Here is a 12,104-nt window from a genome sequence, read left to right as displayed (position 1 = left end):
TCTCTATTAAGGATTCTTGCCCTTGCTATTGAGTTGACATTTAAGAAATTAAAACTAAAATGTAATAAGGCAAGAAAATATTTTAACTAATAAAATTAAAAGGAGAATGTTACTTTAAAAGCAAGAGAATAAGAAATTTAGTTGAGACAAAATAAAACCCAGATAGAAATAGAAAATTCAAGAAGAAATAGAAAAATAAAAATAACCAGCACCAAAGAGAAATTCTAGAACAATGCCTACATTCTAGTTTGTATAGTGTGAGCCGTCTGTAAGAACACAAAACTGAGTGTAGAGGACAGTATGACCTATGTCAGGTAGGCCAGGGACAGTGCCATGGACCTGAATCGAGGTCTCTGTAGAGACCTGCACAGCGGATCAAAATGGGGACCTGTAGCTAATTGCCCTCAGGAGTCCATCTGCTTAGCAAATCCCCCTGAGGAGCTCAAATGCGTTTAAAGCTACATTTAAGAAGGGCCCAGATAAAAAGGTAGGAAAGGAAAGTGTTACCAAAACAGGATGAAGTCTTGATGGGAGCAGGTTAATCTGTCCTGTTAATTGCATTGTCTTTTCTTTCTGTCCACTAATTAGATCAAGGAGCTATTAGTTACAAACGCTAAAAAGTGACTCCGTTTGAGGAAACCCTAAACAATGAAATGCCTTGCCCCACCTATACCAGATTTCATGTAAGACATACTGAATCTAACACTGAATTCCAAGGAAGTCTGTATCTCAAAGATTGCTTATTCTGAGACCACTGGACACTTTTTATGTGTTAAAAGAAGGATGGTATGCATAAACGGCTCCTGTGTCCATTTAGTGCTGTGCAATCATTTTCCCGGCTTCCGCACCCCATACATGAGAGCATTAGGGCCCAGAAAGTGACTGTCTCATCATCACGGCGCTCTCAACAGTAAGGCTAGAATCAGAAACAACTCTAGACCAGAACCACCTAATAGATATAATGTGAGCCACATAGGCTATTTTAAATTCTCTTGTTGCTACATTAAAAAATTAAAAGCAATGGGTGAAGTTATACTTAGTATATTTAGCACAATACATTCATATTTTTATCACCTAAGCATGTCATCACACAAAAATTAGGTAATTTACATTTCTTTTTTCCCGCTCTTTAAAATCCAGTATGTTTTTTACATTTACAGCATATCTTAATTTACACTGGCCACATTTCAATACTCAAGAGCATTTCAAGTTTTTAATAGCCACATGTGGCTATTAGCCACCACATTGGACAGCTTGGTTCTGGACCAGTGGTTCTTCAAGCATGGTCCCCAGACCAGCAGCATCAGTGCCACCTGAGAAGTGTTGAAAGTGCAAATTCCTGGGTCCTATCCCAAACCTCCCAAATCAGACCCCCCTTTGTTGGGGTCATCAATTTGTTCTTTAACAAGTCCCTTCTGATAATTCTGAAGCGCACTAACGTTTGAGAACCATTGCCCTAGAAGTTGCCCCCCGCCCATCCCGTTTCAAATAAACCCAGGCCAGCCATGGCAGGCTAGTACTGTGGAAAGGGAGCCCCTTCTCTTGAGAGAAACAGTTCTTGGTTAGATGAAGTTGAAGTCTGTTGTGTGGAAATCCTCTAGTCCTAGTTGTGGTTCATTTCTTGGAACTATGGACCGAATTACCAGACACATACTAAACATGGTTTCATTTACTTCCTTTTGTTAAAGGAGGAAACACCCCCCCACACACACACAGTAACCACCCTATACTATCACCTAGAGTTCAGTTACTAATTTTACTTGTGCTCAGTTGCATAAAATGGGGATCGTTTAATAAATATGAGCAACTTAAAAAAATTTTCAAACTACAGTTTAAAAAACTAGTAGGCAGGAGAGGAAGTAGTATAGATTTTGAGTACAGAAGCAGAAGCCAGTACACTTATATTTCTCAGAACCATAGATTTGCCGAGGGGGGACGGTAGGGTTCTTGCCAAAACCATTAAGGAGAATGAATCTGAGCATGCTTAAGGCAGAGCTTTCAGTAAACAGGAATTATCTATAAAGAAAATCAGGAAGCCCGAGTGTTTCTTTTTATGAAGTTACATCCTGCCATAGAAAAGTTGGAAAGGAAATAAGGACTGATGCATGCACTCCCAACTGTATACTAAACCGGCTATTATTTCATCAAGGAAAATCTGAGCAGAAGCCCAGATTCAGTAAAGGGAAAAAAACACGAGAAGGCTGAAAGTCATGAGAAACCAGGGACAACCAATGGCTACAATTAAACATGATTTTGGAAAAAACTATACAAACATCTTTATTCTGTGATTGCAGATTTCTTAGTCGCCGTCCGCCCAGCTCCTCCAGCATTTTAGTAATACTTTCCTGCAGACTTTTGCTTGAAAATAAATACGTGTATATATATATGTCCACGAAAACGGGGGCCTAACTCACTAATCGCCTCCTCCTTTTTATTAACATTATTAATCGTGCTCTTCCAGGGCTCCCCGCTTTCCTGCTTTCTGCGACGGGATCCTGCCCTCTCCGCGCTCTGGGGTTTGGCCAGAGAAAGGGCGTTCCCTCCCCAACACGTCCCGGCCTCCTCTCCCGTCTTCAAATACAGCCGCGCCCGAAAGGCAAGGCAGCCCTTTCTGCGGCGGATCCCCGCCGCCTGCCAATGGCAGCTGCCAGTCTGCAGTAGCGGCCGCAACCTCCCGCAAAGCGGATATTGCAGCTCGCGCTTCCCCGCCCCACGCACTCCTCGCGTCCACGCCGCCCTCGCCTGCCCGCAGCCCGGGCCTCACGGCCCTCACACCCAGCCCAGCGCGCCGCCGCAGCATCTCTCAACCCGCTCGGCGGCCCCACCCACCGCGGACCCGCCCTGCCCCAGACGCCAATGGCCGCCGCCGCGGCTCCCGAGGGGCCCGTCGATTGGGCAGCCTGGGCTGCCACTCTCGGGCCGCGCCCCGCCCCCCACTCCGGCGGGGCTGGAGCGGCGGAGCTTCTGCGCGAGGAGCTGTGAGCTGCCGCGGCGCGGCGGCGCGTCGTCGCAGTTGCGCCTTGTATCAGGAGCCGAGCCGGCAGGGAGGGGGCTGCCGCGCGAGAGGAGGAGGGGTCGCCCGAGCCGGGCCCGCCGAGAGCCGTCCGCGAAGGCCGAGGCCGGGCCGCCCTCGCAGCCGCGCATCCTCGCGTCCCGGAGCGCCCGCGCCCCGCAGCCGCGCCGCACCGCCCGGCGGCCGCCGTCCGCGCCAGCTAGGGCTCCGGCCGCCGGGCCGGGACCCCGGTGCCGCCCCCCGCGCCTCGGAAGGCCCCCGGCGCCCGCGCCCGAGGAGGGCGGCGGGCCCCGTGAATGCGCTCCGGAGCCTGAGCGCGCGCAGGTAAGCGGGTGGGGGTGGGGGGCCCTGCGCCGCAGACCCCGCCCGCCCGGGGTCCTCCCGCGGCCGGCGGCGCGCGAGCCTGGACCCCACCCCGCCCCGTCGGGCCGCGGGGACCGGGCCGGGCGCGCTTCGGGTCAGCGATGATGTCATCGCTAGCCCCGGACGCCCCCCGCCCCGGCGCCTCCTGCGCTCGCGGAGCCTCCCTCTTCCCGCGCCACCCCCGGCCCGGGTCCCGAGCCGCCCGCCGCCGCGGTGCCCGCTCGCCGGGGTCCCCTCCGCGCCCCGCTCGCAGGCTGCTTTTGTCTGGCCTCCGCCCCGCTCCCCTGCGGCCGGAACGCGCCCGCGAGCTCGGCCGGGCGGAGGTTCGCTGGGGCCCAGGAGAAGGATGGTAAAATCGCCCTCCTCGCTCCTCCTCCCCGAAAATCCCACAGCCCCGCGGGCGTGTGCGTGTGACACAAAGAGCCCTTTCAGTGCGGAGAGGGGGCGCGCGGGTGGGCGCCGAGCTGCTCGCTTCTCCCGGAGCTTCCCATTCCCTCACATACAGCAGTTGATCTCGCTGAGCCTTTCCTGCCACATTTTTTACGGAAAAATAAGCCCCAGAGGCTGTGGGGTGGCAGGTGCTGGCGTTTTGCCGCGTTCAGGGACCGGTATTGCCGGCGGGCAGCTGCAGTGTTGCTTAGATTTAAGGGGAAAATGGCTCCAGCCCTTTTCAGAGCTGCTCGCCTTTCAGGGTGCCAACGCGCTCCCCTGGGGGGTGTCGGCACCACGAGCTGGAAGGATAAGGTGGTTCGGGGGCGAAGAATTTGTTTCTGAATCAGAGGGTTAGATTGGTGGTGGTGGGAGTGAGGCAGCCCAACTTGCTTCTCAGCTCTAAGTGCTGAAGTCTTTTGAAATGGATGAGATGTTGTTTTACCCTTACATTTAAACGAGGTCCTCGGGGCAGTGACAACACAGCATTAAATTTGCTTTCGGAAGACCTCTGGAGACTCTCCTCCCTGCTTCAAGGCAGCTTTCCGACGCCTACGTCCTTCCTCTCACACCCTCACCCTTTGTCTTTCTCCCAGTCCCTGCCTTGTGGTACTGTGCCTTCAGATGCAGGGACTCACAACTTCTGGAGGAAGTGGTTTGTTAACTATCTCAAGTTTGGGGGCACTTAACTGTGAGCAAAAGATGTAGAGAATCTTTTTAACTGATCTCTAAAGCATCTGTTTGATGTTCCTCTTAAAGAGGAAAAATTAATGTAAATCTAGGGACTTGATGTTCCCTTTTGAAAGCCACTGACTATTAAATGCTTAATTGATAATGTCAAAACTTAGGTTGAACCCACTGATTCCTAACAGCATGGCTCCTTGATTGTCGTAAGTAGCAGAACTGTCTCAAGTTCTTCAAGGAATCTACTAGAAGAGTTGCTATTTATTAATTCTGCACTTCCTAAGGACATTCATCCTGAAACTTTTTATATTATAAAAGCAGTAGGGTTAATGGGTGTACTGTAAAACCAGACGCTTGTTTGATGCCAGAACCAGGAAGGAAGGTCAGTGCACAGTAAACTCACACTCTGCTGACAGTTAGAGAGTCTTAATGATCAGATAGAATGTGAAAAAAATGCTCTTCTTTCTGTACCTTTCTTCTGTGCTTTCTCTGGGTCTGGAATCTCCAACCCCATCTGATTTGCTGGGGTCCTTTTTAACTTGAGGGCCCAGCTCAAAAGTCTTTTTCTGTGTGTTGCCTTCTCCATGCTTTCCAAACAGATCACCATGGCTTCAGTTTTGTTTTTTTACTTCAGCAGCAGGCATTCTGTTTGCTGTGTGCCTATTTCCATCATTAGTTGGTGAGCCCATTGAGAGAAGGAACCTGGTCTTACGTGTTTTGACAAATGTGAGTTAGGTCTTTGGAATGTGCTGGGCACCCGGATTAATCAGGCTAATATTAGCAGCTGTAACAAATAGGCCTGCAAAAAACAGATGGCTCAAAACCAACAGACATTTACTCTTCCTCATGTCATGGTCCAAAATGGGTATTTCTGATTAGTGGGAGGCTTTCCTCCTGCAGGGACTCCCCGCCCCACACCCCACCATAGCACTCCAGTGTAGCCTGTGTTTAGCTGGCAAAAGGACAAAAGGTAGGTGAGGGGCTGCACCCACTGTTCAAATGCACTGGCCTGGAAATGACACCTGTCTCTTCTACTTACATCCTTAACACTAGGGCTAATTACATGGCCACATTTAACTGCAAAGCCTGGGAAATAATATAGTTTAGTTATGTGACCAGAAAAAAACATCAAGAAGAAACGTTTTTGGCCAGCAGCTTTGCCATTGGCTGTCATCAGCAAGGCATGCTCATTGCCCTTAAGGAGTTTGTAGGCTGAGAATTAATTTAAGTGGAAACCAAGAACCTATATCCATCATTGCTTTTGTTCTTTTGACTTTATAAGTTCAGATCTTTTCATTTTAAACATATTTCAAAAAATCTAGCTTTTGTCAGCTCAGGTGACCATTTCCCACTCAATCTTTTGTGATACACTGATGCATCCTGTGTTGACTTTGATATGGCTCTTTACTCCAGTAGCACTTTTCTCGGCCTGGTTTTTTATTTGCTGATTTTATAGACTCCCAAAGTGGCCAGGAGGGTCCCTAGAAATCTCGGTCCTGCCTTAATTGGAAGAGGAAATTAAGCAGACTCCAGAGGAGAAACTTGTTGCTCTAGGCAATGCTATGGGAAAGGAGCCTCAGCCTGCCCAGCTCTTCAGTCCCACCTGGGTCCCCTCTAGCACACAGCTGCCTTGACTTGGTGACTGGGAGCCATGTGTTTTCTGTCAAGGTTCATTGAGCCTCCAGGCCTCCGGGAGCCGGGTGAACTGCCAGTGTTTTCCAGCCTGCAAGATAGTCCCTGTTCTCCGGCCTACAAGTTGTTGGAGGCACTGTTGTCCATACTAGTCATCATTGTAAATAATGCATGGATTTTTGCTCTAAACAGTTCATTATATTCATCTGTTCTGGAAACATCAGCCAGTGTGTTATGTGTGTAAGGCCCTGGGAGACAGGGTTATGAATGAATACTTGTGCTGTCTGTATCTTCAGGAGCTCACAGTCTACTAGAGGAGATAAAAATAACAAATAACAGTTAACTTCTGTGGAGCACTTAAACCATGTCAAGCATGGTTAAGCTCTGATCCTAACAATAGGAAGTGCTTTCACTTACAATCCCCGTTTTACAGATGGGAATCTAAGCAAGGAGGTAAAATAACTACCTCAAGGTCATATAGCTGTAGTAAGTGGGAGAGTCCAGATTCAGCCTAGTTTGGTTTCAAAGTCCTTGCTCTTAGCCACTAGACAATATGGAAAATACTTCCTATGGATATAATGATATTTATTAAAATGTGCTACATGCCGCATGGGGTGTGTGTGTGTGTGGGGGGGGTACATGCTTTGAAAATGTATATTTAAATAAAAAATAAAATGTCCCTTAATAGATTTAGACCCTCATCTATTGTTCATCTCATCTAGGCCATAAAAAATGAAATTAAAAAATGGAAAGGCAAAGTATGTTGATACTGGAAATACTTTTACTCTGTGGGATTAGTTTAAGCTGGATCCTTCTGCGGTCCACAGATAGGTCTGTAAGAGTTTGTGAATTGTTCTGCATATTTGCTCATTCAGTAGCATTCATTCATCATATCTACCCTTTGCTAGACATTGAACTAAGGATTTAGGGACAGAGGTGTGATCCTGCCCTTAGGAACTTACTTGTACAAAGGAAGTCTCTGACCATCTGGATAAATGCTGTGATTCCAGGGCTCCTCCCAGGAGCAAACAGAAGGGAACGTGAACTCTGCTGAGATGTGGGAAAGTGGGGCAGCCAGGCAGAGAAGGCCGGAAGAGGAGGTATCTTAGGGGAGAAGAGTAGGAGGTGGCTGGTTAAGTGTTGTGAGAATGCTGCCCCAGAAGGAACAGCCCAGAAGGTGAATGCACAGACCTTTTGGAAAGCTGCAGGTAGTTCAGGGTGGGTGGAGGTGGTAGAGAGACAGAGGGAGAAGATGGGGCTGGAAGGAAAATGGGGAATATTCTGGTAAGTACTTTGTGCCGTTTAAGAGTTGTAAGTGGAGATCCTGCTTCAGTCAGATTTGTACTTTATTGTAAAGATTATCTGGCCACAGTGTGTTGACCAGAGGAAGTCAAGATCAATGCTGGGAAGGCAGTTACGGAAACTCAGATGAGCAGTAGATGAGGGTCGGAATGAAAGTGGGGATGGAGCAAAAGAGACAGAATAAGGGAGATTAAGAAATATTGGGGGGTGGCAAAGAGGAGTCCTTAGGAAATTAGGTGGAGAGAGATATGCAGACAAGCAATATAGTATGAAAAGCAGGAGGCAGGGTGTGTAAGGTTGCAACTGTACCACAGACACCATGGACTTTCAGGCTGTTGTGTCTCATAAGCAGTTGAGTAGATGGGTCTGGAGTGAGGAGTCGACTCAGATATAGTTCTTCTTAGCAGCAGATTGCAAAGTGCTTGAAGCCATGGATGTGGGGAGTATCACACAGGGAGCATGCAGAGCGAAAGGAGCAGGCAGGGCTGAGGGAGAGCCCAGGAACAGAGCGGCCCAGGTTGAATGGGAGAGTCAGCTGGAGTACTGGGGGACCTGGGGGGAGAGGTGTCCCTGATCCCAAGAGGGAGAGTTATGCCCCAGAGGCTAAGCAAGATTAAGAGTGAAAATTGCAGTTTGGACTCAGCACCAAAGATCTCATCCCAGCCATAGCAGCACTAGGGGGAAGGGAGTGGAAGTCTAAAACTCGCCCAGACCAAGAGAAACATGGACCAAAACCCAGACCTGCAGAGCACATAAGCACGGGGGACTTGGAGATCATGTAGATCAACATTGTACTTCTGAGGGAAGGACCCAGAGAGGCTAAGTGACTCGTCCAGGGTGGCAGAGTGTTCAACACTTAAAGCCAGGTTTCAAGCTTTTCAGTCCCACTGAGGGATGTAGCCGTGAGCATAGCCTCGGGCGTGGGTGTGGCCTGCCCCTTCCAGCTTTGTGAACTGGGCCAAGTTACCTAATCTCTCTGTGCCTCCCTTTCTTCATTCACCTTTAAAATGGAGGTAATAGTTGCTACTTCAAAGGTTTGCTGTGAGGAGTCAGTGAGTTGGTAAATGTAAAGAACTCAGCATAGTGCTCCACACATAGGAAAAGCTGTGTATTTGCTGCTATTGTTTAAGTGTACATGTGTGTATACACACATTTGTATGCCATATGCACATACATATCCCTTAGTGAAGGGAGGATAAAACGTGTCATGTGCATAAAAGGAAATCTTGAATATTTTAGAGATTCAGGTGATAGTTCTAGATCAAGAATTACTGGAAAAGGTAGGAAATTTTATACAGTATGTTTGGAAACATTTTTAACAAGTCTTCTGAAGAAATTCAGTCTTCTTTATTCTTGAAACTAGAAAGCATGAAAGCACTTTGAAGTTAGCCCTGTAAAAGTGTTTCTTTGTTTTAGTCAGGTAACCAGAATTTTAACCCACTTATAGTGTAAATCCCTTGAGTTTGACTTCAGAATGTCATGACTTTCTGAAGACAGCATAAACTGTAGTGTAGGAAAGAGCCCCATGAGTTATTACTCTCATGTACATGGTTCCTCTGAAAAAGGGGTGATACGGGTTATTTAGAGGAATATAATCTTTTTTTAATGTTCCTAGTTGAACAAATCTAATTTTTAACTACTAAAACAGGAGTAGTGTTAACAGCACTACCCCAGTGGGCTTGGGTGACATGGAGTACAGACAATTTAGGAATAAGTGGCACTCTGGACTTGATTAGAACACAGTAATCCTAAGATATAAACTCAACTGGATTTATGGTCTAATAAAAGTGTGGGAAGAAAAGATAATGCTTACTGATTCATGAAACTTTAAGACCATTTGTACGGCTCTGAGCTGCAGTAATGTTTGGATGAGAGCGTTTCCCCACTCGTCTCCGTCTGCCTCCAGAACGACCTGCATGGTGTTGACTCAAACCCTCTTCCTGGGTGTTCTTAGGGAGCAGAGATCATCACCTGTGTTGCCCGTGCAGACCCGTGACCTCAACAGCACCTGGTTAGTTTGGGCAAATATGTGTTGAGCACCTATTAGCTGTAAGTTCTGGCGAGAAAAGAAGTCAGTATGGGAAAGTCTCAGCCTGTTGCTGATTTCAGTTCAGAAGGCTTCTTCTGAGGACTGCTTATTTCTGGGCTGTGCTCCCCTTTTGTAGGAAAGCACATAGCATACCACAGCTACTCATCCCTCCCTAAACACACCATAAAACATAAATACCTACCATTTAATTGAACCCTAAAGGCCTTGTTAAATGCTTCACAAGTCTGTGAGGCAGGTAGTACCCCTCACTGGTCAATGGGAAGACTGAGCTCAGAAAGGTAGAGTTACTTGCCCATTGTCACACAGCTAATCACTGAGGAAGCCAGGTCCTTCTGGCTCCCAAACTCATGTTGCTTCTGCTCCAAAGCAGGTTCCTCATGCCTGCTTTTCGAGCCTCCTTGTCTTGTCTTTGCAGTTACTTCTGTGTTAGGTTTTGGGGGTTTCAAAGGCACCTTTACCCCTTGTGGGAACCTTCCCTCTGCTGGCTCCCCTCAAGGACCACCTTCTGGGAAGCCCCCACTTTGGCCCTATCTCTGGGCCCCTGTGGCACTGGGTCACCACCTTTTCATCGGTGTCACCACAGCCTGACTCACAAAGCACAGTGGGGTCAGTTGGGCTGTAGGGAGATGGGCACTTAGCAGTCTTCCTGGAGGCAGGACGGCATCTCATTAGTGTTTGATTTGCCAGCCCAACAGACCCAGTGCTATTCCATAGGTACTTTCATTATTATTCCCATTGAACAGGAGGGGAAACCGAGGCATAGAGGTAAAGCAATTCAGTCAGGATCACACAGATGCAGCAGCAGAGCTGGAATCTGAACCCAGGCAGTTGGTTTGGCTCCAGTATAAATGCTCTTAATGCTAAACTTGTTCCACCTCTCAAATGAGATTGTAAGGTGGGGGGTGGTTTGCCCTGACTGGCTCAGTCTGGCAGCCCACACGTGGAGCACCAGCCCTCCTGCCTTTCTGCCCAAACAGGCCTCATGATGAGAGGAGAGCCTTAAGGTCGTGAACATCTTCTGGGGGTTTGAGAGAACGTAGTTTCTAGGCCCTGTTTTGGCTCAGTAGGCAAGGGGTGGGCAGAGTTGAACACAGATCTTCCCCCTGTATGAGAGTGGCAGAGAGCACAGAACCATCAAGGAGTGAGGCAAACATAGTCTTGGACACGGGGGTGGGAGCCTGTGCGAGGTGGTAGAAAATCATCAGTCAGCCAGAGTGGCCAGCGAGTCTGCGGATCAGAAATCCATCACAAAAAAAGCCACTTTCCTTGTATTTTTAAGACTTTAAATATGTGCTCCTTTTGAATATGCTGGTGGGATTTTATCTGATGAATTCAAACACTCATTTTATTCAGGTCTTCCATCTTTGAGGTACCCAAAAATAGTAGGCCTTTCGTGGAGTTGTATAAGGATTCCATCTGTTTTACACTGAAAAGTAGGGCTTTAATGGAAAAAAAAAAAATGAGCCAGATCGCCTTTCCCACAACAAAGCCCAGGACACTTTTCCCAATCCTTTCTTCTTTTAATCCCCAGCAAAAGTTACTGAGTCTGAATTTCGGTGAAATTCTGCCCAGTTTAAATCTACTGAAAATAAACAGCAACAAGTCCCTTCGTTTCCACACAGTGTATCTACTTGGAAACAGTGAGAAGGTCAAATTTGTTACTTGTAAAATTTGATTTTGATTTCAATTCCAGTATTTTCCAGAAATTGTGTGTGAATTGTTGCCTATATAGCTAGGCAGATGCAATCAAGGCTATCTGAAAAGCACCAGTTTCTGTAAATGCTTTCTCTTATTTGCTCAGCCTGGAGGTCTTCACCTTTTTGTCCAATTTATTGTCTAAACTCCTGGAAATACAAACAGAGCACATGATAGTTTTTACATGTAGGAGCTGAGTTATCAGTGAACTCTGTCAATGTCATTCTCTATCTTTAATCATCGTCTCCTACTTGAAAATGCCAGTTCTGGGCTTTTCTCTACCTACCTTTGCCCAGTCTGTATCCTCTTGATATGTTATGTTTCAGGCGCTTCCGGGGTTTAAAGATAAAGATTCCAGTTGCTTCAGTCCTGTGCTTTCTTGATTGACTGAAAAGGAGTTGATTCCTGTCCAAAGGGATGTGTTGGCTGACGCAGATCCCTTGTCCTTTTGTGACAAGCAGTGAGGGGCAGGAAGCCCAGCCCCTCAGCCCGGCACTCAGTGCTTCCACTGCCTCCACATTCCTAGCTGTCCCTGGCTCACCTCATTCACCACGATGCTCACACTTCATGAGTCACATGTCAGTCTACTCATGAACACAGAACATGCGCCCTGGTCTCTGTTTTCCTTTCCTGGAATCCCCTGACCCTTTCTTTCCCTGAGAATTTTATCCATTTTTCAAAGCCCAGCTGGAATCCCAACACTGGGCAGTTTCCCCTAGTCTCCTGATTCTTCTGCATTGAACATTTGTTGTCTCTCAGTTGCCTGCTAATGCGTGGTGCCTTATGTTATTAGTTAAATCCTGAAATGAGAGTCAGGGCACAGAGAATTTTTATGAGTTGTCTGAGGTTGTACATCCAGTTACTAATTTAGTTTAAACTAGAATCCAGGTCTTCTAGAAATCTGAGCATGTCTTGCCTTCTCAAAAGACTGTTGGC

At 47.5% G+C, this 12,104-nt stretch overlaps 2 protein-coding genes across 6 annotated transcripts in view; both read left to right on the top strand.

Moving 5' to 3' along the window:
* The first annotated feature begins 300 nt into the window (after positions 1–300).
* On the top strand, positions 301–3,790 carry LOC118921218 (basic proline-rich protein-like). Its single transcript, XM_036902861.2, has 3 exons — positions 301–314; positions 2,584–3,337; positions 3,494–3,790. Exons 1-3 carry the CDS (start codon positions 301–303, stop codon positions 3,788–3,790), a joined length of 1,065 nt encoding a protein of 354 aa, XP_036758756.2.
* The window catches only part of FYN (FYN proto-oncogene, Src family tyrosine kinase), a 140,958-nt gene continuing 131,868 nt past the window's right edge, over positions 3,015–12,104 (top strand). For 4 of the 5 annotated variants that reach the window (XM_057489493.1, XM_057489494.1, XM_036902991.2 and 1 more), the window contains exon 1: positions 3,015–3,337. The gene's annotated coding sequence lies outside the window, so the exon portion shown is untranslated. The remainder of the gene's footprint in view (positions 3,338–12,104) is intronic. The other variant, XM_036902990.2, reaches the window with a different exon arrangement.

This window comes from Manis pentadactyla, chromosome 12 (genome assembly GCF_030020395.1).
Source record: "Manis pentadactyla isolate mManPen7 chromosome 12, mManPen7.hap1, whole genome shotgun sequence".
Classification (NCBI taxonomy): domain Eukaryota; kingdom Metazoa; phylum Chordata; class Mammalia; order Pholidota; family Manidae; genus Manis; species Manis pentadactyla.
This window is presented reverse-complemented; position numbering and strand designations above follow the sequence as displayed.

Excerpts from the sequence above, each read along its gene's own strand:
- LOC118921218 (XM_036902861.2), top strand. Across the intron at positions 3,338-3,493 it reads CGGAGCCTGAGCGCGCGCAG|CCCCGGACGCCCCCCGCCCC; the intron begins GTAAGCGGGTGG and ends TGTCATCGCTAG.